General features: G+C 38.4%; 2 protein-coding genes across 3 annotated transcripts; one reads left to right on the top strand and one right to left on the bottom strand.

Moving 5' to 3' along the window:
• Positions 1-2,539: 2,539 nt before the first annotated feature.
• On the bottom strand, positions 2,540-7,720 carry sybl1 (synaptobrevin-like 1). 2 transcript variants are annotated; one of them, XM_063877086.1, is made up of 8 exons: positions 7,580-7,720; positions 7,021-7,198; positions 5,566-5,623; positions 5,026-5,163; positions 4,806-4,896; positions 4,253-4,320; positions 4,067-4,159; positions 2,540-3,361 (listed from the first exon to the last, which is right to left on the bottom strand). In XM_063877086.1, exons 2-8 carry the CDS (start codon positions 7,164-7,166, stop codon positions 3,293-3,295), a joined length of 663 nt encoding a protein of 220 aa, XP_063733156.1. In that variant the 5' UTR covers positions 7,167-7,198; positions 7,580-7,720; the 3' UTR covers positions 2,540-3,292. The 2 variants fall into 2 exon arrangements, with proteins under 2 accessions (XP_063733156.1, XP_063733157.1); XM_063877087.1 differs by having other exon boundaries at positions 7,647-7,668.
• A 507-nt stretch (positions 7,721-8,227) lies between these two features.
• On the top strand, positions 8,228-16,288 carry polr1d (RNA polymerase I and III subunit D). Its single transcript, XM_063877088.1, has 5 exons — positions 8,228-8,348; positions 8,930-9,027; positions 13,087-13,163; positions 14,444-14,526; positions 16,003-16,288. Exons 1-5 carry the CDS (start codon positions 8,310-8,312, stop codon positions 16,048-16,050), a joined length of 345 nt encoding a protein of 114 aa, XP_063733158.1. The 5' UTR covers positions 8,228-8,309; the 3' UTR covers positions 16,051-16,288.
• The last annotated feature ends 3,405 nt before the right edge of the window (positions 16,289-19,693 follow it).

Below are 19,693 nucleotides of genomic sequence, written 5' to 3'. Positions count from 1 at the left end.
CACTACTGTATTTCCATTATGAATTATCTAGCTTAATTTTGGAGTACATTAAATGTCAAAAAGGAATCAAGAATAATGTTCATTGCTGTCTGGTTTGGGTCTTGTTCAGATATTTAACCCTTTCTGCATTTTCAGCTCAGGAAATTCAATTATTTTTCAGCATTTAATTTAACTTTTTTACTGAATGTCCATTACGATGTCTCAAATGTCTGAATTTGTCACTCCATAATGCAAAAGATGTTCAGTTATATTGGATAAAAACACAGAAACAGCATTTTCGGCCATTTTTTAAAATAAATTATATAAATAGTTTGCAATTGTTTTGTTTTTTTCGTCAATAGACTATTCACATAGTGGTCTTATCTCAGCAGCTGAATTTTGCAACTGCTGAATAAAAATGCTTCACTCACAATAATCGTATTGAAAATTAAAATGATCAAAGTCTAAACAATGTGCAAGCTGATAAATTGTGAGAACAGAATCACTTAGATGATTCTTGTTCTAGGTTGGGAGCACTTCCAACTTTCTTAGCTTCTGTAACACATGCAGTCAATGGTGCAACATTTTGTGATCAAAACAAATGCCCCCCCTGCACATGATTGTCAGATTATCCCCCATGTGAGCCCTCCTCCAGCCAGTCAGATCTATAATTAGATCAGGAGTAAACATACTTCTACAAATAGCAGGGAAAATACTCTTTAAAGTCCATAAACGGATTAAAACACAGTGCTCAATGCGTCTGAGAGACACTTTAAAAAATAAGGGGATATGGTATTGTTATATTACAAATTGGAGGTAGCCATAGTAGTAAGGAGTTTTTAAAAAGTATTTTAAAAGGGCGGACTAACCGTGACTACATTCATTTCAACGGTGGAAAAACAAATATGTTATAGCGGTTGACCAAAAACCGTTAAATTAGCTAGCTTAATGTTAGCATGCTAGCTACCAAACAAACAGTTGACCACAATGCGTGGGTTCATTTCATTTGACAGGAGGATGAACTTTTGGTACTTAAAAGTAAATATACAACTAAAGTCGGTCAGAAATGTGGGGGAAAGACACATAAAGAACGACCTTAACACTTCCCCAACAATTTAGACATACAGTGGTCCGTTAAGTTAATAAAAACATAGTAATACATTCAAAAATCCACACTGCACCTGGCTGATGGCTTGTAACGCTACCTGGCACGGGAGCGAGTAGCACCGACGGGAGCGCGCCGGTGACGATGTCTTAATTACTTTCACCTGGTCGCTTTTTCTTTCTACGAGAAACCTGAATAAAATCAAACTGTCAAAAAATGTCACATTGTCATTAAAAACTGCAGCGAGAGAATAGTTCATATTATCCCGCAGAAGTGAAGAAAGTGGTGGAAAGTAACAAAATGCACTTATTTCAGATTTTCTGTAATTCCATTTAATCCTACTTTATAATTTTACATCACTACATTCAAAAGTGAAACAATCTAGTTTTACTCCACTATATTAAGTAATCCGTGTATAATTTATTAAACTCTAGTTTAATAAATTATTTTCAGATTTTGCTGAAAGACCATGTGCATCTCTAAACATGTGGACCAATTTATTATGGTACAAAAAAGTGAAACTATACTATATATTACAAACATTTCTTAAAATCAATCAGTGTGTGTATAAAAACATTTTTTGTAGTAACAGTAAAATGCTGCTTGATGCACCAATATTAATGATACAATCATTTCATATATTATATGGAGGCTATTTTTCTGCAGAATGAGTACATTTACATTTATAATACTTCTCTACCTTAACTTAAGAATGTAGGACTTCTACTTGTAATGGCATGTTTTGATTTTAATGTATTGCTACCTTTACTTAAGTTAATAATCTGAATACTTCTTCCCCCACTGACCATAATCAAGTAATTATATATATATGATTTTGAAATGGGCCTTTAGGCATAATAATAATAATAATAATAATAATAATAATAACAATTGCTTTTACTTTTGGAAAATTAAGTATAATTAAATGCTGAATGCAGGACTTTTACTTGAAACAGAGTACTTTTAAAATGTTGTATTGCTACTTTAACTTAAGTAAGAAATCTTAGAACTTCTTCCACCACTGGTGTTGTTTGCCTGTACTTTGACACACTGTGTGAGTTATCCTCGTCATCCCTTACAACTAGTTACTCACTAATAGTTGATATCACTTAATGAAGTAATAATTGCTTTATCAGTTCAGCTGTTAGGCTAGATGTTGATTCAATGAATGAAAGCCACATATTAAAATATGTTGTTAGTTTTCCATCTGAAGAGATCAACCACTTGATACCATCAGATTTTATTATTTCAAATCTGGATTTACAATATTTAAATAATTACATGATTATTTACCATTATGAAACCAGGAAGCACATTTATGTACAATGTAAAAAGTGCATTTTGTTAACACAAACAACATGTGGGCAAACAAAAAAAAAGTCCTAGGTGAAGGTGGGAGAGTTCCTAAAAGAAAGTTGCTATTAAAGAACCATTATATATTTTCTGAGTCAGTAATATCAATCAAATGTACAATATTTATTCATATGATCATATCTGGTATTTTACAACAGCCATTTTAGAATCTACTACTGTGCTTTGCAAGAAAACATAAAGTTTATCATAAAAAATAATCTGTGTTACTGAGCAAAAAGGTTCACTATCAACATTGTTCATTAGACATTTGCCACTTGAGACATTTTACACACTGCATTGGTTTTGTCACAAATGAGTTTTCCGTTATATAACAGAGGACCAGACATTGTTTTTTGGGATTTCCTCTTGATGGTTCTGCAACATGCTACCTGTAGTTGCGCATCAGGTATTTTTCAGTTTGACGTTAAAGGAAAAGTAGGACAAAAACAAAGCAATATGCTATCTTTGTGGCTTAGTACGGTATCAGTCTGAATGGATTACATACATAGATTGATGCAGGACTGTATCACAAACCGATACATCAGGCCATTAAGTGCATGAGACAAGATGAATGTACCAAGACAGGATTATTGTTCCACATCATTGTTAGGCCACATGGCTGCTGTCATTAGTGTGGGTATGAGGTGGGACTCTTCGTCCAGAAGGCAAGTCAATGTGCACGCTATCAAAGAAAGGGGGAAAGGGGAAGAGGCCGCAGGAAGACCAGCAAGTGTCTTCTGGGGAGGTTGAAGCTAGAAAGGAGAGGAAGGAAGATTTTGTTTCCTTTTGTGTCCATTGGTAGGCAGAGGTGATCAGGCGCTCCTCCCCCTCTTCCTTTTGTTATTTAATTTTCTCTCATTTTTTCACACAGGAGGGCCAGCTGAGGCCCCCACATGAAGCAGAAACGATGATGTAAAGGACCACCTGCGGAAAAAAAACCCCACAAAAACTAAATTTACTTCCTGTTTGATCAATCATGCAGTGAGCCATACAGTCGCAGCACAAGATAGGATTACATTTAGTCAAGGCTCAAAAATATATTTTAACATTAATAATGCGAAGCAAATCACAGGAGTGTACCTTACCGTAATCTGTCTCAATTTCAATGTTAATGTGATACAAAAAAAAACGTTTTCACAGTTTGGGCATTTTGGCCAACGTTTTAAGGATTTCTTGTATCACATTTTTGAATGTCAACAGTGTGTATCTAAAATAATGAAACCAGCCAAAGGACTAAAATGTCGTTTGAAACCCATTAAAACCACCATTTTTACCCCACAGTCATTAAACATAAAACCATGCATTTTAATTTAACAGGATTTTAAATACAGAGCCCTGGTTTTAAATGTTACCTTTGAATATTATTGTATATTTTCACGAGTTCATTTCATACTATTTTCCTGGTTTGCTACACACACACAAACATGCCTCAAAAATCAATGTTGTGCTTTACATAGCCACAAAAAAACCAGTAGCATTATGTGAACAAACAATTAAAGGTTTAAAGTTCTACAAATAAATTAGTATGTAATAATGATTAGGACTGCAGTTGGGTAAAAGCAACTCAGCGAAATAGGAAAATAATATCAATCTATATTTGTTTAAAGCTGTTTTTTTATCCATACTCACCAGGCACACTAGCACAATGACAATAGTCAGCTTCAGGTTCTTCATACACATGGCTCGGGCCAGGTTACGACTTGTGGTCTTAAATGTGACCGACTATACAAAGTATGGAGAGAGAGAATCATCTGTTAGGTTGTCTGAAACGTCTGTCAAATAACTTATCATGGACAATAAGACATTTGAACTCACTGAATCCACCAGATTTTCTGTCTTGTCAATCAGCAGCTCCAGCTTCTCCCCTCTCTGAGCGACAAGGTCTGAAAAAAGACACAGAGATAGTTAACTTCAGCGGAAACGGGATAAAATCACGGATGGGAGAGATTTTTTATTCTGATCAAATATTTGCATAATTTATTTTATAGGCGTTAATATGCTTAACATGTGTGTATGTTCACAGGGTTTGTGTATATATGTATATAAATAATTGATTATAATTGATAATTTTATTGTTGTATTTTAATGTTTTAACTTTAATGTAGCTTCCATTTTAACAAATGTATACCTGCTGTTTATGTCTTTAGAGTTATTATTTGTTTAAATATATTTAAAAAAAAAGAAAACTGGGAAATACTGGACTGTCTTTTTGGAAGAAACCATAGAAAATTGGGCAAAAAAGAGGAAAAAGAAAGGAATAACCACTCACACATAATAAGGTTTTAATAATGTAATTAAAATATTTTCTTGTAGCCCAATGTAAAAAATAAGTTGTTTCAGCATAAGGAGAAACTCAGGAGGTGCTCACCTATGTTGCGGACCATGATGCCCTTCAGGTCATCCACCTGCATCTGAGTCTCTGTGACACGATTTGTTCCTTGTGGGTCAGAGTGGTGTTTCTGCAGAGAGGAAGGTACAAGAAATTGAGGAAATGGTGATTTCTAAATCTGTATATCTGTTCTTTTATTTATAGACGACAGAAGTGAAAAGCAGCCTCTCAAAAATGTTCAGGCTCTTTTCACACTCACCATCTGGGCTGCCAGTGTCGAGGAGAACTCGCTGTTCATGGCGTATGGCAGCGCTGTTTGCGCTCGCGACCCGTAGGTCGTCTGGAAGCGCTTCTTCACTTCGCTGAGGAAGCTGAATGCACGCGACCTCTCAAAGTCCTACAGCACAAAAAAAGCGAATGAATACCTTCCTATATCACATATCATATTGCAATTATTAATATTACAAATCCTTTAAAGTTATTTTTTCTACATCGTGCAGCTGTAATATTTCACTTATTTCTGTATTTTACTGGCACTATTATGTCTTATTATACTATTGCTTTACTTATTATTACTTTACTTTAATTTTTGAAAAGGCTCAATACATTTCTTTAAAAACACAGGTTGGAAATTTGTTGGGGTACAATACATTTTTTACTGATTGAGTTACTACCTTATTTAACTCTTTTTTGTATTCAGATAAAGTGCATTTCAAGGGACCTAAACTGCGACCACTCAACCCCAAATTCACCCCTAGACACATAAATACAAAGATTTATGATCTAATTATATACTTACATCATCTGTGATACACAGGTATATGATTCTGTCATGGCAGATGTAATGAAAGAGATAGCTAGAGGAAAAAAAAGACACAATTACAGATATTGTTTAAAAGTTAAATTCAGTATACTATGTGAACAGTAAAAACGTATCAAATCAACTGTAGTAAATGGACAGTAACTCTAAATGAAATAAACTCTCACTTCTTTAAGACTTGTATATGAGCTCACATTGTGTTGTGTCTGACTTTGTGGCATGTGATACCACTGTATAGTCTCAGGTACTAGTCTGTGTCACTCTCTGTAGGCTGTGAGCTTTCAGTAGAGCTTGTCACATGTGCATTCAAGACATTCCACACTTAGGTTACAAATCACCACATGATTTAAACTGTAGGCAAATGTTGTAATCATGTAGGCAATCAAAGTCAAAGGATAATAACTGGCTTCTCATGTTATAATCAAATATAGATGTATATAGCTATGTTATTTTTCAATGTTTCATTTCTATTGCCTTTCTGACTGGCATGTTGCTGAAACATGTCAATTTGGGGGATTTGTTGGATCAATACAGTTCTAATCTTATCTTTTCTCTTGATTATTCTCCACTCTATCATCATCCTGCAGTTGTCTGGTTTTAAGAATGTAAAAGCAAACACCGTCACAATGGTTTGAATGTGCATGAAAATGACCTTTAGTGACAAAAGTTACATCACACTGGAGAATAAATGTCGGATCATATTTTCCTCCGCCTATCTTCTTGTATCTATTTTCCTTTGATCAAAGTTAAATTGCAATGCCAGTAAAGTGGTGGTTTTGAAGTTCTACATGCTAACCCAAAACCACAAGATGTTGAGTGTAATAGGGTGTAAAACAGGGAAAAGCAGGACATATGCATGTTCAAAATCCTGAAAACAACATGTTCTAAAATTTTTGCTTAATTGATTTAATGATTAATTAATTGTCAAAAATAGCAGGTTATCTTTTTTTCTGTAAACCCACTGACTGATTCGTCAACTGATCATTGCTACAGAATGGTTGACATTAATGTCATGTCATTCCTTATAGAACAGTATGAAAATCTTACCAAACTGCATGACAGTACAGAAGAATGACCCTAACACATCTGCACAAATACCTAATGTCTTTCCTTTCCCGGATGGCAACAAGTTTAGCCTGTTTCTCTGTGCCTTCTCGACTGTTGTTGACAATGAAACTGAACGGAGGAATCTACTGGAAATAAATTATTGTCAATTAGATAATATATTATATTTCATGCGGTACTCTGTAATGTAATAGTTTGCCACTGTTTAAACCCGAAGGACACTTTCTATTCACATACAGACTTATCAAGTCATCAGCACTTGTACATACTAATAGGTTATGAACTGTTCTGAACATGCTGACCCATTTAGCCACAGCATATACATATGATATAAGTGTAATGACGTGTGCATGTGTGTGTTGCTCCTACCTTCCGTGGCTGTAGGTCAGTTTGTTATTCTCTGACGGGATTTTGGCTAATATCTGTTCGGTCACTTCCAGGAAGTTGCCACCACACCATGCATGCTTTGCCAGGATGGTGGTTCCACGAGCCACCACAGCAAACAGGATTGCCATGGCAACAGCTGGGGTTTCAGCTATTTTACTCGCTGTCAAATAAAACAAGAAGAGTGAGATGTCACTGTTACGATGGTGAAATAGATTGATTGCTCAACAGATCAAGAGCACAGACGGTAACCTTAAAGATTATGCACAAACAAAGAAATGAAAGTATGTGCGAGAAAGATTGTAAATACTGAATTAACTAGCTCTACTAGATACATGATCCAGTCGTCACGAGAAAAAGAAAACGAAAGCTATTATTACGCTTGCTGGTAAACAACCGGCTAGCTAGCTGGTAATGTTGTTAACCAATGTGTATAACGGTGTTGGGTAGCTAACGTTAAATTAGCTATTTGACGCCATATTAATACTCGTTTTGAGCAACGGAACTGATGCTGTAAACAAAGATAAAGTAGGAAGTATTTTACCTCAGTGTGTCAGTGCTGTTCAAAGTAGCTAATGTAGCGCAAATCCCAACATCTAAAGAGGTTTCACCTGCTAGCAAGCTAGCTAATCCCTTTCGAGTGACTTCTGTTTCCAAATCGACCAGACAATCTATACCGGAAAACGATTTCACTGTGGTAGGAAATGTAGTTCTTACCAAATTCCTTACGCCATATACTCGATGGTATTGTTTCGTTTCTGGAACTACATTTTTAAACTTCCGCATATGTCGTGTTGTCGTCACATGTTTTCATACCTACGTCAAGTAATGGCGACGATTTGGCTGTATTGGTTCCCATTTCTTGGTCTGGCAGGCTACTTAATCACCTCAGCAGTTGTTTTATTTGGGTATTTGAGTCGTCCTTGTTAATTTTTTTAGAACGATCTCTTAATTGTGGGTTACCACCGACAGACTTTGTTTTAGTAACATATTTGAAGCTGTGCCCAGATCCAACATATTTAATAGTGAGACCTAGCGAGCACAACACTGTGCATCTTTATCCATCCATTAAAGTTATATTTCTGAATGATCGATTGACTGCTATAATCTTGTCTGTGTTTGTTACTCCTAAACCTTTTGAAAAATATAGACAAACACAAAATAAACACCTTTAGAGTGACGAAGCCCCTTTCCCACCTCTCGCCTGTCAGATAGTATTGAGGGATCTTAACTCCACGCCCTCTGTATTGACGCACAGAGCCGGAATATGAAGCATGGCTGGTGAAGGCGAAAAGAAACCTGTGCTGGAGATGGTAAGAAGGAATATTGCCTTGTGATTTTTGGCATTGTATTCAGCTACATTGATTTGTTAGTGTCAACATCTGCCTGTAGGAAAATATTTAACTAAACAAGCTATCGGTAGCATTTCTCCCGTAAACGCCTCACGTGGGTAGCTACAGGAGCTAGCAGTGATGAAACAGTTAGTACACCTTAAAACTAAAACTGCTTTTAAAACTGTTCTATCTAATGCAACATATGTTGTAGACGGATATCATCAGTGGCATTATCAAAGCTAAGCTAAAGTTACCGTAAAGGTAAATACCTTTACCTTCTTTACATTTGCTAACAGTCCAAAGCTGACTCAGTGTTTCTCCACTAGGGAGCAGTATCGACACCTTTATAAGTAAAGTCTATGATTGAAACGGACGTGTGTGTTGCCTCACTTTCTCAGAATACTGTGGTCAACTTGTGCAGCTGATGCTTATCAATTTGCACATATGAAATTACAAGTACTCGATGTTTTTGCAATGCATAGTAGCTCCATCTGCAAGATCTGTAAGGAGGCCATGGTTCTGTTTTGAGTGTGTTGTGATAATAATATGTTGTGTTTTAGGTCCAGGCTGATGGGGCTGATGAGGGCTGTGTGACATTTGTGCTACATGATGAAGATCATACACTTGGAAACTCCCTCAGATACATGATCATGAAGACGTAAGTGTTGTTCTTCAGAATTGGCATGCTGTGGTCACAGGTTTGACTTGTATGCATGAATTTTATGACATCTAGCCCCAGGACTCCCATGGGGCTTTGAATGAACAAAGGCTGTCGCTGACTCATTTTAGTATACCAGTCATTCTCACAGTTGATCATTATGATATTTTGAAGTGACACTTAAAGGCGGTGTTTGAAGTGGGGGGGTTTGATGTACTTATCAATGGTTAGTGTATTACGTAGGATAGATATCTGTCTACATGTCCTCGGTTTGGAGCACCAGCACAGGAAAAAAGCAATGTATACTTTGCAGCTGCAAAACCTATGTTAGCCAACTATAAACTTCACTGTAGGATATATTTACAATATTTTATGCCACCTTACGCCATTGACGAAAACAGTGATTTTAACCCAAAGAACAGCTGCTGTCACTTTGTTTGTGTTATTGTTTGCTTAATTGAAGCTAAATCTTTTTACTTTGCCCTAATGTTTTTAATGTTTTCTATAACGCAGCGGTTCCCAAACTTTTTTTGCGGCGCACCCCCTTCTACGTCCCAACCGGGTTGACGCACCCCCCAAAAAAACGCAACAAAGCTTTGTTTTATCGCCATATAAAGACTCATTTTTAATCATGCGCAAATAACCAGAACACGCATGACGATAACAACATCAAGTTTCAATATAATGCAACAAAGTTACCTTCCACTTTTAAGAGGATGAGTGACAGACACAGGCTCAGTAACAGAAAGCAATTTTGACATAAATGTTAATATTTTCAGCCGTGTAAAAGAAAAATTGCAGCAATATTAAATGACCGTGGAGCTAACATCAACATCATCATAACACAACGGTTATGGAAATTACAACGACAGTACATTGAATTAAATTGCAATTAAGTTACAAACGATCCACAACATTAAAGAGCATGGGCTCAGAAACAGATCAAATAAATAAAAACGAGGATCAATCTGAAACTTTTCAAGAGCTACAATAAAATTACACACGATCCACAACATAAGTAACAAAGAGCATAGGCTCAGAAACATAAAATAGGCCTAAATTAAAAGAGGATAAAAGAGGATCCATCTGGAACTTTTCAAGCGCAGCGCAAAAGTCGCTCAGCGAGAGAGAGAGAGAGAGAGAGAGAGAGAGGGAGGGGGGGAGTGGATGTTTGAGTATTCCCAGTAGGCCTATATTTGTAGCAATAGTATCAATACCGACAAATACTTACCCATATTAATGCGACGGGTGGGCTTGCATCTTGGCACAAAGCTCTCCGAAGTTTGGTACAATGGAAGACAGTTTAAGCCTCAAATCCTTCTCAACAGCATCCAGTCTTTGCCGATGTTTAGTTTTAACTGCTGCCATAGCAGAGAAACCAGCCTTGCAGAGATAAGTTGTGGCGAAGGGCATCAAAACTCTCAAGGCTTAGTTGCCAGGACTGTGTATGATGTCAGTGACTCGGTCCAAAAATCCACAAGTGGCTTTCGTTTGAACTGTAACTGCAGTGCTTCATCAGATGACAGCTCGATCAGCTGCTCCTGCTCATGAAATGACAGGGACGGGCAGGGAAACTTCAAATGGATTGCGCATTCGCGAGATGTGTCCATAGGTGGGAAGTGTTTCCGTAGCTGCTTGGGGAGTTGGTTGAGGTGTTCAATTATGAGACTTTTCACATGCTCACCCAGGTCCACGTCATTTTCCCCCAAGAACTCGTGACGCGTATGGAAACACGGGTGTGTGTTCTCACTCACACAACTCGCCCAGAACCGTAGCTTCTTTATCATGGCCTCAATCCTGTCTTACACTGACTCCCTGCAGACTTAGATTGAGTTCATTCAGAGCTGAGAAGATGTCTGCTAGATAGGCGAGCCTCTGCAGACCGGAGGCCAAATGAAACGGATTCTCCTCAAAAAACTGATGCAGTTCGTGCCAGATTTCAAAGACCTTGTCAGCACTTTGCCGCGGGACAGCCAACGCACCTCTGTGTGCAGCAGCAGTGATTTGTGTTCGCTGCCCATCTCATTACATAACGGTGTGAATATTCTTGAATTTAGCGGGCGAGCTTTGATAAAGTTCACCAGTTTGACTGCGTCGTTCAGCACTGCAAGTAGATCAGCTGGCATGTTTTCGGCTGCGAGGACCTCTCTGTGAACACTGCAGTGTAACCAGCTGATGGATGGACAGACTCTCCTAATATGAGCTATAAGTCCTGTGTGTTTCCCTATCATTGATTTTTGCCCCGTCTGTGCAAATCCCCTCACAGTGCTCCCAGTCGATCCCATTGGTCCTCATAAAAACGTCAATTAAATTGAAGATTTCCTTTCCTGTTGTTCTGGTAGCAAGGGGCCGACAGAACAAAAAATCTTCTTGTACCGTTCCTTTAAAAAGGTAACGGACATACACAAGAAGATCGGCCAGATTTGCAAAATCTGTAGACTCGTCTACTTGCAGAGAGTAAAACTCACTTTTCTTCACACGGCTGACTAGTGTAGCCAGGATGTCTTCAAGCATGGCATCAATGCGGCACGACACAGTGTTATTGGACACAGGAATCATGTCCAACTTTTTTGCCTCTTTCTCTCCAATCATACATTCCACCATCTCTTTGGCCGCTGGCAAACACACGTCTTTGGCAATTGTGTGCGGCAGCCCCTTTCTCCCTACTCTGTAACTGAGCAGATATGAAGCCCGTAATGCGTCTTTCGTAGACCCAACGCATGAATGAAACCACATTTGTTTTTGGCTTTTCTGCAACTCCTCCAACTTTGTTTTTAAAAAATGTGAGGGGCTTTTGATTTATATTGCCATGTTTCGTGTGCAGGTGACGACGGAGATAAGAAGGCTTCAGACAGCTGTTTGCTAGAACCTCACTGCACACCACGCACTGAGGCTTTGGGCAATCTGTATCGCCGATCCAAGTGAAGCCCAGGCCCTGATAATTTTCATCATATTTTCTTATTTTTTTGCCCGTCTGGTGTTCACCCTCATTACCTCTTTTTTGCCATCTCCTTCCCTCCTCTTCGGTTTCCTCTGGCGCATTACTTTCTGATTCCCGCTCATTTTCTGCTCTCGGATTCGTTCCTATTCTCTCTGTCTCTGTTGCCTCCAAATCCTCACTCTCTCTTGGTCCCTCTCCTCCTTCATGACTAACAATTTTGTCATGAGACGTCCCACTTGACAGTTTCCCTGATTTCAGCCAGTTAATCATATTTGAAAGAATGAATGAAACGAGTTGGCGCGCATATATAGCCTACAGTGAAACGTAGTAGAAGACAGCGACTGTCTTCTTCTACGTTTCTATCAAAAACTAATAAATTATAGTTTTTTGATTTAAAATAAAAGGGATTTCAAAGGAAATGTTTATTGTTCCTGTTTTTTATTGTAGCCTATAGAAAAATCCCAGTTAAACAACAACACTGTGTAATATTTTTACACCAGACCACATTACATTTTTCATCTCGCGCACCCCCTGGTGGCAGCGCACCACACTTTGGGAATCCCTGCTATAACGCAATTTATTTGGGTGGAAATATGCTATCCAAAAATTCGCCTCGCCTTACCTTTCAAAACTCAAATGTCACACAACAACTCAAACAAACAAATTGATTAAAGCTCAGGAGGCAAAGCTGATTTTCCCAATCAGAATAGTGGCGGTATATGAAAGTGTCTGTGGGCAATATTTCCCTAAAGGCAACAAGACTGCGGCCTTGAGTGGCCGGAATACCAAAATGGTGCTATACTTATGATATTCCATTCGCATGTTTTGCCCTTGCCTCCATCCACATGTTTTAGCTTCCTGCTGGACTGTTTTCTCTTCTCAAACTTGGGTGTGCCAACCTTCATCTGGAAAATTACATCATACAACCCCTCTTTGAAAAGTCAAAACTCTCCATTTAAGTGTGTATGTGCTTCCACTTTGCTCCCAATGTTTTGTTCTTAGTGAGTCAACGTCAGCTGAGACGACATGTTAGTGCAAAGACCACACTTCCACCCACTCTAAGCAAAACATTGATAATAACCACAGATCCTGTTTCCAATTTCCTTTTCTTCCATCAGTGTAGATGTGGATTTCTGTGGCTACACCATCACCCATCCATCTGAGAGCAAGATCAACTTTCGCATTCAGACACGAGGTAAGAGACACTAAGCCCCCTTCTTTTCCTTCTCGTTACCATCTATGTAACGTTTATGTGAGCGTACATGCACAGGTTGGGCTGTTGCAGAGTAAACATGCTGATTGGAGTCTGGTGCATCCACTTTGTCTGGTCAGACTAACAGGAAGGGGGGCAGCTGACTCTAGGTAACACAGATGCACAGACTCTTGTTATTGTCCACAGAACACTATAACCACTTGTCTTTTCACTCAAAACTGTAATCCGCTTTAAACAACAAGTCTGTTCTAAGAAGATGACTTGTCGGGGGGGGCTTCATCACGTCAAGAGACAATAACCTTTCAGGCTTCTGGAAAAACCCTGGTCCACTGTGTGTTCTATATTTATTCATTCTTTCCTCTTTATTGCCCCCCCCCCCTCACCTTAACCACAATTAAATGGGTTTATGGACTGCATGTAATTTAGGAAAAGATGGCCAGGATGGCTAAAAGCAGTTCTTTTCATAACTTTGTTTAAAGTTTCAAGTTTTTTAATTACCAATTAGATGCCCATGACGGGACACTGAAGCGTGAGTGATGTGTAAAAATCTATTGTTAAGCTTTATCAACATCAAAGCAACAGTAGTGGTTACTTGCACTTTGTGCAGCTGTAGTTGATGTGTTGCTCCACATTGGCTTTTAGTGTTCCTTCTGTGATATTAGCTGCTGTTATTTTTTTTTTATTTAAATGTCAGTTATTTCCAAAATAGACATATTGATCAATGCGGCACATTGATCAATTGCTTCGCAGCAATGAGACCTTCATAGGGGCTTTTCTGCTGTAAATAATTATTTTTCAATACTTTTTAATTATATTTTTTTGACTTCACTCGATCACACTGGTGTCTTTCTTCCTTCGATGACATTTGCAAAGCATGGCTTACTCACAGATGTCAACACTTTGTGCAAATTGTGGATACATCTGACGTTGATTAAACATGTCATTTGTTTTGATGAGTGAACAAGAGAGAAAATTATCCCTTGCTTGTAAACTGCAGATTGCATGTAGGAAATGTGGTGAAACTGGACCCCAAACAGCATCCTGCTCCTGGGTCGTCTCCTGATTTCTCTAGCATGGCTGTATTTATGATCAGGGACTGTAAAATACAACTGCAAGTGTGGTCTTCCGCAGCTGATTAGGAAGCAGGAGTCCAGCTGGAGGCCTTTGAGTGGAGGTGACATGTGGAGTGCGTGCTGTGGTTGATTTGGTTGTTGCTTGTTATGCTGGTGGTTTTCTTCAGAGGACTTTTATGTGAGTTTCAGGGGGGGTTCCAGCCACAGAGCCACTGCGGAGGGGCCTGAAGGATCTCACTGAAGTTTCTCAACATGTTCTCAACACATTTCAGGTAAGCCTGTTCACCAGTCTCTTACTGAGAGAAGCCTGCCAAGCAGTCGTTAGGTACTGATCCCCAATATGGCCCTTTTATGCAATTTCGATTTTTCCCTTCCCTGTAGTGTGTAATATAGGTTTGTGTGCATGTAAATGGTATAAAATCCCATAGTTCCCCCTAGAGGGATTTTTATTTCCCACGCGCTTCTATTGGCTAGTGCTCCATCACATTGTTTGTGATGGGCTAATGGCTTGGACATCTCTAAGTGCTTGACCAATCACAAAAAAGCCGGCCAGTTAACCAATCAGAGCAGACTGGGCTCTGGTTTCAGACAGAGGGTGAAAAGAGGTGCTACAGCACAGGTAGTATGAGAAAAATAAAGAGCTTTTTGAACATTAAAGCAGGGAGACATGTCCCAGGAGAGACACAAAATATAAATATGAACCTGAAAATGACCTAATACCATAATATGTCCTCTTTATCACAAAGTTACCCATGATTTAATTTTTTTATCTCCATAATATGTATTTGTTACTCTAGATTTTCCTTTACACTTCAATGTAGATATGGTCAGATAGTGCTGACCATCATTTGCCCCACACGCACACACACCCCTACATGCACACCTGCAATTATTTCGACAGGTTGTTCATTTCAGAAGTGTGCCACACATTCACACCTATAGTACGCTGCCACAGGAGCTGCAACCTGAGATTGCTCTAAGAAGCTTGTAGTTACAAGGGTTTAAAAAGTCGAGGTTTATTCATAAAACATTCTGCGCTGTAGCCTCAAACAACCAGGTGTAATGACGCTACTGTTACTGAATTACTAAATACTGAAGTCGCTTCCCTTTTGGGGACTGACTCCGTAACAATTACGCTTTTAGCCATGCTTATTGCTGTGGTTAACAATAAAACATAATCAGATTAACTTTTATTGGCAAGTAATGTTAGTAGTAGTGTTGAAAGAGGGGGATGGCACGCCTAAAGGAACCGCAAGCTGGTTTATAAACCTCAGCCCCCACAGCAGGGATTGAGCCCCATTGCTAACCACTGAGCAATACGGTGGTCCATTATATTATTTTTTTGATATGTAAACAAGATCAATATGATATTGCCTGATTCTTTAAAGGAGATACAGCTGGGAGAAAGTCCAACAAATAGTCATCCTGTTTAAAGATGATTCAGAATCTCACATTTCTGTCAAATTGCCTCACAAATCCTAATGCAGTGGATCCTTAGTGGTCCAAAAGGCTTGTGTGCTGAGCAGGGAATCAGTGAACCCGTGACTCTGACCCCCCGCTACAGAGGAGGACCAAAAATAAGCTAACCCTAATTGTCCACACGTGGTAAAATAATATTTCCATGTGGAATGCAGGAAGAAACCCTGGGTTGTTTGGCCGGCTCGAGTAGTAGTCCTTTAGTGAAATGAAAGTCGCTCACCGCACCGTCACCTCCAGTTCTGACTGCATTCTCTTTTATTTTGTTCCAGGCACGAGTTAACGAGTTCAAGAAAAGGCAGGAGGACCCCATGGAATAAGTAGCATCACATATGGAGGGCTATTAAGCTGTCAGACAGTTTTTGACAAACAAACCTTAAAAAACGTGTTCTGTGCATAAAGTCCTTTGATGATGTCACATTCAAACAGTTGTACAGTTTTGTTTTTGTATTATGTTGGGATTGATGTATCATAAATGTTTGATGCATTTGTTTCAGTCCTGTGTCAATCAATCTTAGTTTTTTGAAGGGATTAGCGAATAAAAAGACATATAACCGAGACGACAAATGACATTTACTTTCCAAAATCCTGGCCTTCGACTTAATTATTTTCATAACCACTTTTGTAACCATGTTGGAAGGGCGTCCAAACATGAAGTGTTTTGAAAGCGCCAAATTGTTCGCATCTGTCCTCTGCAAGCCGTGTTTGTGGCGGAAAGGAGTAGAAGCTAGAATGTCCTTATTAGCAGAGGAATGTGCTGCGAGAGACTCCATATGGTGCGGAGGGGAGAAATGAGAGTATCAATAATGAGGGTAAAGTTATTTTTCAGGTTAATCATATCCAGTTAGTCACATGATCATGCAGCTCTCGCTCAAGATGATCATAATTTGAGGACAATACTCAAGTATGAAGGACCCTTTTATTTAAAATAACAAAGCACTTTGTAATTATTAGGATGTGATAGTTTGACATAATGGGAAAGAAAGGCATGTTAACATTTTGGCAGACATAAAAAGAACCATGTTATCAAAGAACTTACTAGTCTGATAATGTATTTCCACAAATGTAAATAACCTAAATGTTGCAAAAGACTACTACGTAGAATGTCATACAAGAATACATTTAGTTTTTATAGCACACACAAAAACAACCTCATGTCAAGGTGCTTGACAAGTCAATGATAGTAGAGTTAAGAATAATCTACAAAACATATTTGAAATAAAAAACTAGACACATATGATGAAGTCCAAATACTTAAAAAAAAGAGTCATAAAAGTGTATTCCAATTTTGGCTCATTGTAACATGCTGGTGCTTTTCATTGCTCATGGGTTACATCTTCTTTTACTTTGACAATAACTATGAAAAATGACGGGCTCATATGTACATCCAAAGTTAGATTTAGAAAATGATTTAATGAAATCTTTTCTTTAATGGGGCAGCACAATTCAAATGAACGCTGTATAAAAGGGAAATTCCCCAAACTCTTCACATGTCCGAAACCACATGAAGGTTGAGCACAGCACTTTGAATATTGTTTGTGCGGAAAGTCATGTAGAGGATGGCCGCTGTGCATAAACGGTTCTTATTCCAAACAATAATTTTCAGTGTAGTTTAATGTGGTTTTGTTTCCAAATGTCCTCCTCACATAAAGTGCAGTTTCAGCATATGAAGCCCTGGCTCATACAGAGCTTTATTACAAACACATTATGTCATAATCATGTCTTTGTCTATTATTTTTTTGTATCATTTTGTAACACTTCTTGTTAAATTGTTAGTAGTTTCATGCAGTTATTTTAGATTTTCTTTTCATGCTACATTGAGGTTTATCAATGTAGCTGTTTGTACCTCAGGGTTGATTGACGACACCCAAGCTTTGTGGTTTTTCAGATGCCAAAAAGACCCTGGACAAAATTATTCTCCAGTATTGCTGAATAGTTTTCTCTGTAATATTGACATTCAACCTTTTATAAGCAAACCTAAATGAGCTGCTCTTTGAGGCTAATAAGAAAACAAAGTTACCTCTAATAAAATAAGGTGCCCATCTTGTTGAATGATCAGCTGTTTACGAGAAACAACTTGTACAGTACATGCATGAGATAAATGTGAAAATCTTCTCTGAGATTCAGGCGTAATCTCTGTGAACTCACTCTGTGGAACTGGCCTTTTTAACGTGAAGTCCAAGCAAGCATTATAAATCAGGAAACACCATGTTAAGGTCATTTGTAACACTTGTCTTTCCCTGAAATCAGATGTTAACCAAATGTAACTTCTCTTCAAGGAAAAACACCAAACACATGAAGTCTGTGACATAAGATTCAACCTTTGACAGGTTGTTAATAACACTGATGAATGTTTGTATTCATTCCTGTCAAAAGTGCACTGCTCTCATACCACAGCTGTACGCTGAGTTTATAGGGGAAGTCAGGGAACGTTTGAACATTCGTAAAACTCAATGTGGTACTCTTATGTAACAATGATAGATGATACATTTGCAGGAAAGGGCCACATACTCTATAAACGTCTCATAATATCCTTTCCAAACACCAGCTGTACTTAAAGGAGACCTGGGGAGTTATCATGTTAACACAAGTTATGTTTACATTTAGTATCACTCCCCCAAAGACGTTGACAGGAGAACTCAAAAAAGAATTGCGCGGCTTTTACAGTCATAACTCTTGTGCATACATTGCCTTATATTCTACACATGCACATTTCCCCATCACTTTTTTTGTTTGTTGAAGTTTTATTTCTCAAGGCAAACCAGACAGAATAAGAACATTTATGAGCAGGCTGTTATGTGGGGTTCCTGATTAAATCAGTGTGCACAGAACAAAAGGAACAGTCAGGTGGTTTTCAACGATATAATACAACACCGTTTGGGCGGCTAGTAGCGTGTAGCATCTTGTCCATGTGATCTATGGTCTAAGGGAAATATCTACAGCTCCTTGGTCCTCCTTTTGTATTTACATGTATTCAAATGGTGACATGTATGTACATTTGGAGCAAAACTTGCACTTTCTATGCAAATGAGCCCCCTTGCAAAAAAGTTGATTCAGCACGAAAAGCCACTCACAGTTACAGTGAAATGATTAACCAGTAGAAGACTCAAAATGACCCAGTGTTGTAGTCAAGTTACCAATTCTCGAGTTCAAGTCACTCTCGAGTCCCTACTCTTCGAGTCCAAATCTGTGTCACCTAGGAAGAGTCAGAGTCGAGTCGAGGCCCTGTCGAATCCGAGCCCGAGTCCGAGTCATCATCACCTGTTCCTAGGTACATCTTTAGAGTTAGAGGAGCGGGGCCGTGGGGCACGGGATAAGTACCAGTAGTCAAAGTAGTCATTGTTTGATTGGTCCATTTCAGAATAATATATCTGATATGTTTTATAATTATTGATCATCAAAGTGTTCTCAAAGCTGGTAAAGGTGCAGCTAGTTTTAATGACTCTGTATACTGCAGGGTAGCTGCTGAATTTACTCCAGGTGAACTAAAGTCTGATTTAAGGGTTGTTTATATTTCACATCATTAATCCAAATCTGTAAAGTAAATTAAGGGACAAAACAATTGCAGTGGAGTAAAAGTACACCATTTACCTCTGAATTGTAGTGGAGTAGAAGTACAAAGAGGTATCAAATGAAAATACTCACACAAAGTAAAAGTATCGCAAAACTAAGTTAAGTATATTACTTGAGTAAATGTACTTAGTTACTTCCACCACTGTGTAAAAGTGCTCTTATCAAGGTTGTATACATTTGAATACATGTTATTAGAATACACGGATGTACAGTATGTCTGCTTATAACATTTTTGATTCCTGGTACTGTAATGTGTATTTTCAGACACATTTCCTTCTGACAAAGTACATTTTTCAAAATCCCAAAAGGCTTTGGATGCCCCCACTATGGTACGGTCCTGTTCTTCCTGTTGAAGAACCATGCTTTAATAAAAACCTCAGACAACACAAA

The sequence above is a fragment of the Eleginops maclovinus genome, chromosome 23 (assembly GCF_036324505.1).
Source record: "Eleginops maclovinus isolate JMC-PN-2008 ecotype Puerto Natales chromosome 23, JC_Emac_rtc_rv5, whole genome shotgun sequence".
NCBI classification, from domain to species: Eukaryota; Metazoa; Chordata; class Actinopteri; order Perciformes; family Eleginopidae; genus Eleginops; species Eleginops maclovinus.
This window is presented reverse-complemented; position numbering and strand designations above follow the sequence as displayed.

Bases quoted from the DNA above. Each gene is read 5' to 3' on its own strand.
- sybl1 (XM_063877086.1), bottom strand. From the start codon at position 7,166: ATGGCAATCCTGTTTGCTGTGGTGGCTCGTGGAACCACCATCCTGGCA. The intron at 4,160-4,252 runs GTGAGTTCAAAT...TACTTTGTATAG, and splicing joins CAGAAAATCTGGTGGATTCA to TCGGTCACATTTAAGACCAC. The intron at 3,362-4,066 runs GTGAGTATGGAT...TTTTTTCCGCAG, and splicing joins TCATTGTGCTAGTGTGCCTG to GTGGTCCTTTACATCATCGT.
- polr1d (XM_063877088.1), top strand. From the start codon at position 8,310: ATGGCTGGTGAAGGCGAAAAGAAACCTGTGCTGGAGATG. The intron at 9,028-13,086 runs GTAAGTGTTGTT...TTCTTCCATCAG, and splicing joins AGATACATGATCATGAAGAC to TGTAGATGTGGATTTCTGTG. The intron at 13,164-14,443 runs GTAAGAGACACT...TGTGAGTTTCAG, and splicing joins CTTTCGCATTCAGACACGAG to GGGGGGTTCCAGCCACAGAG.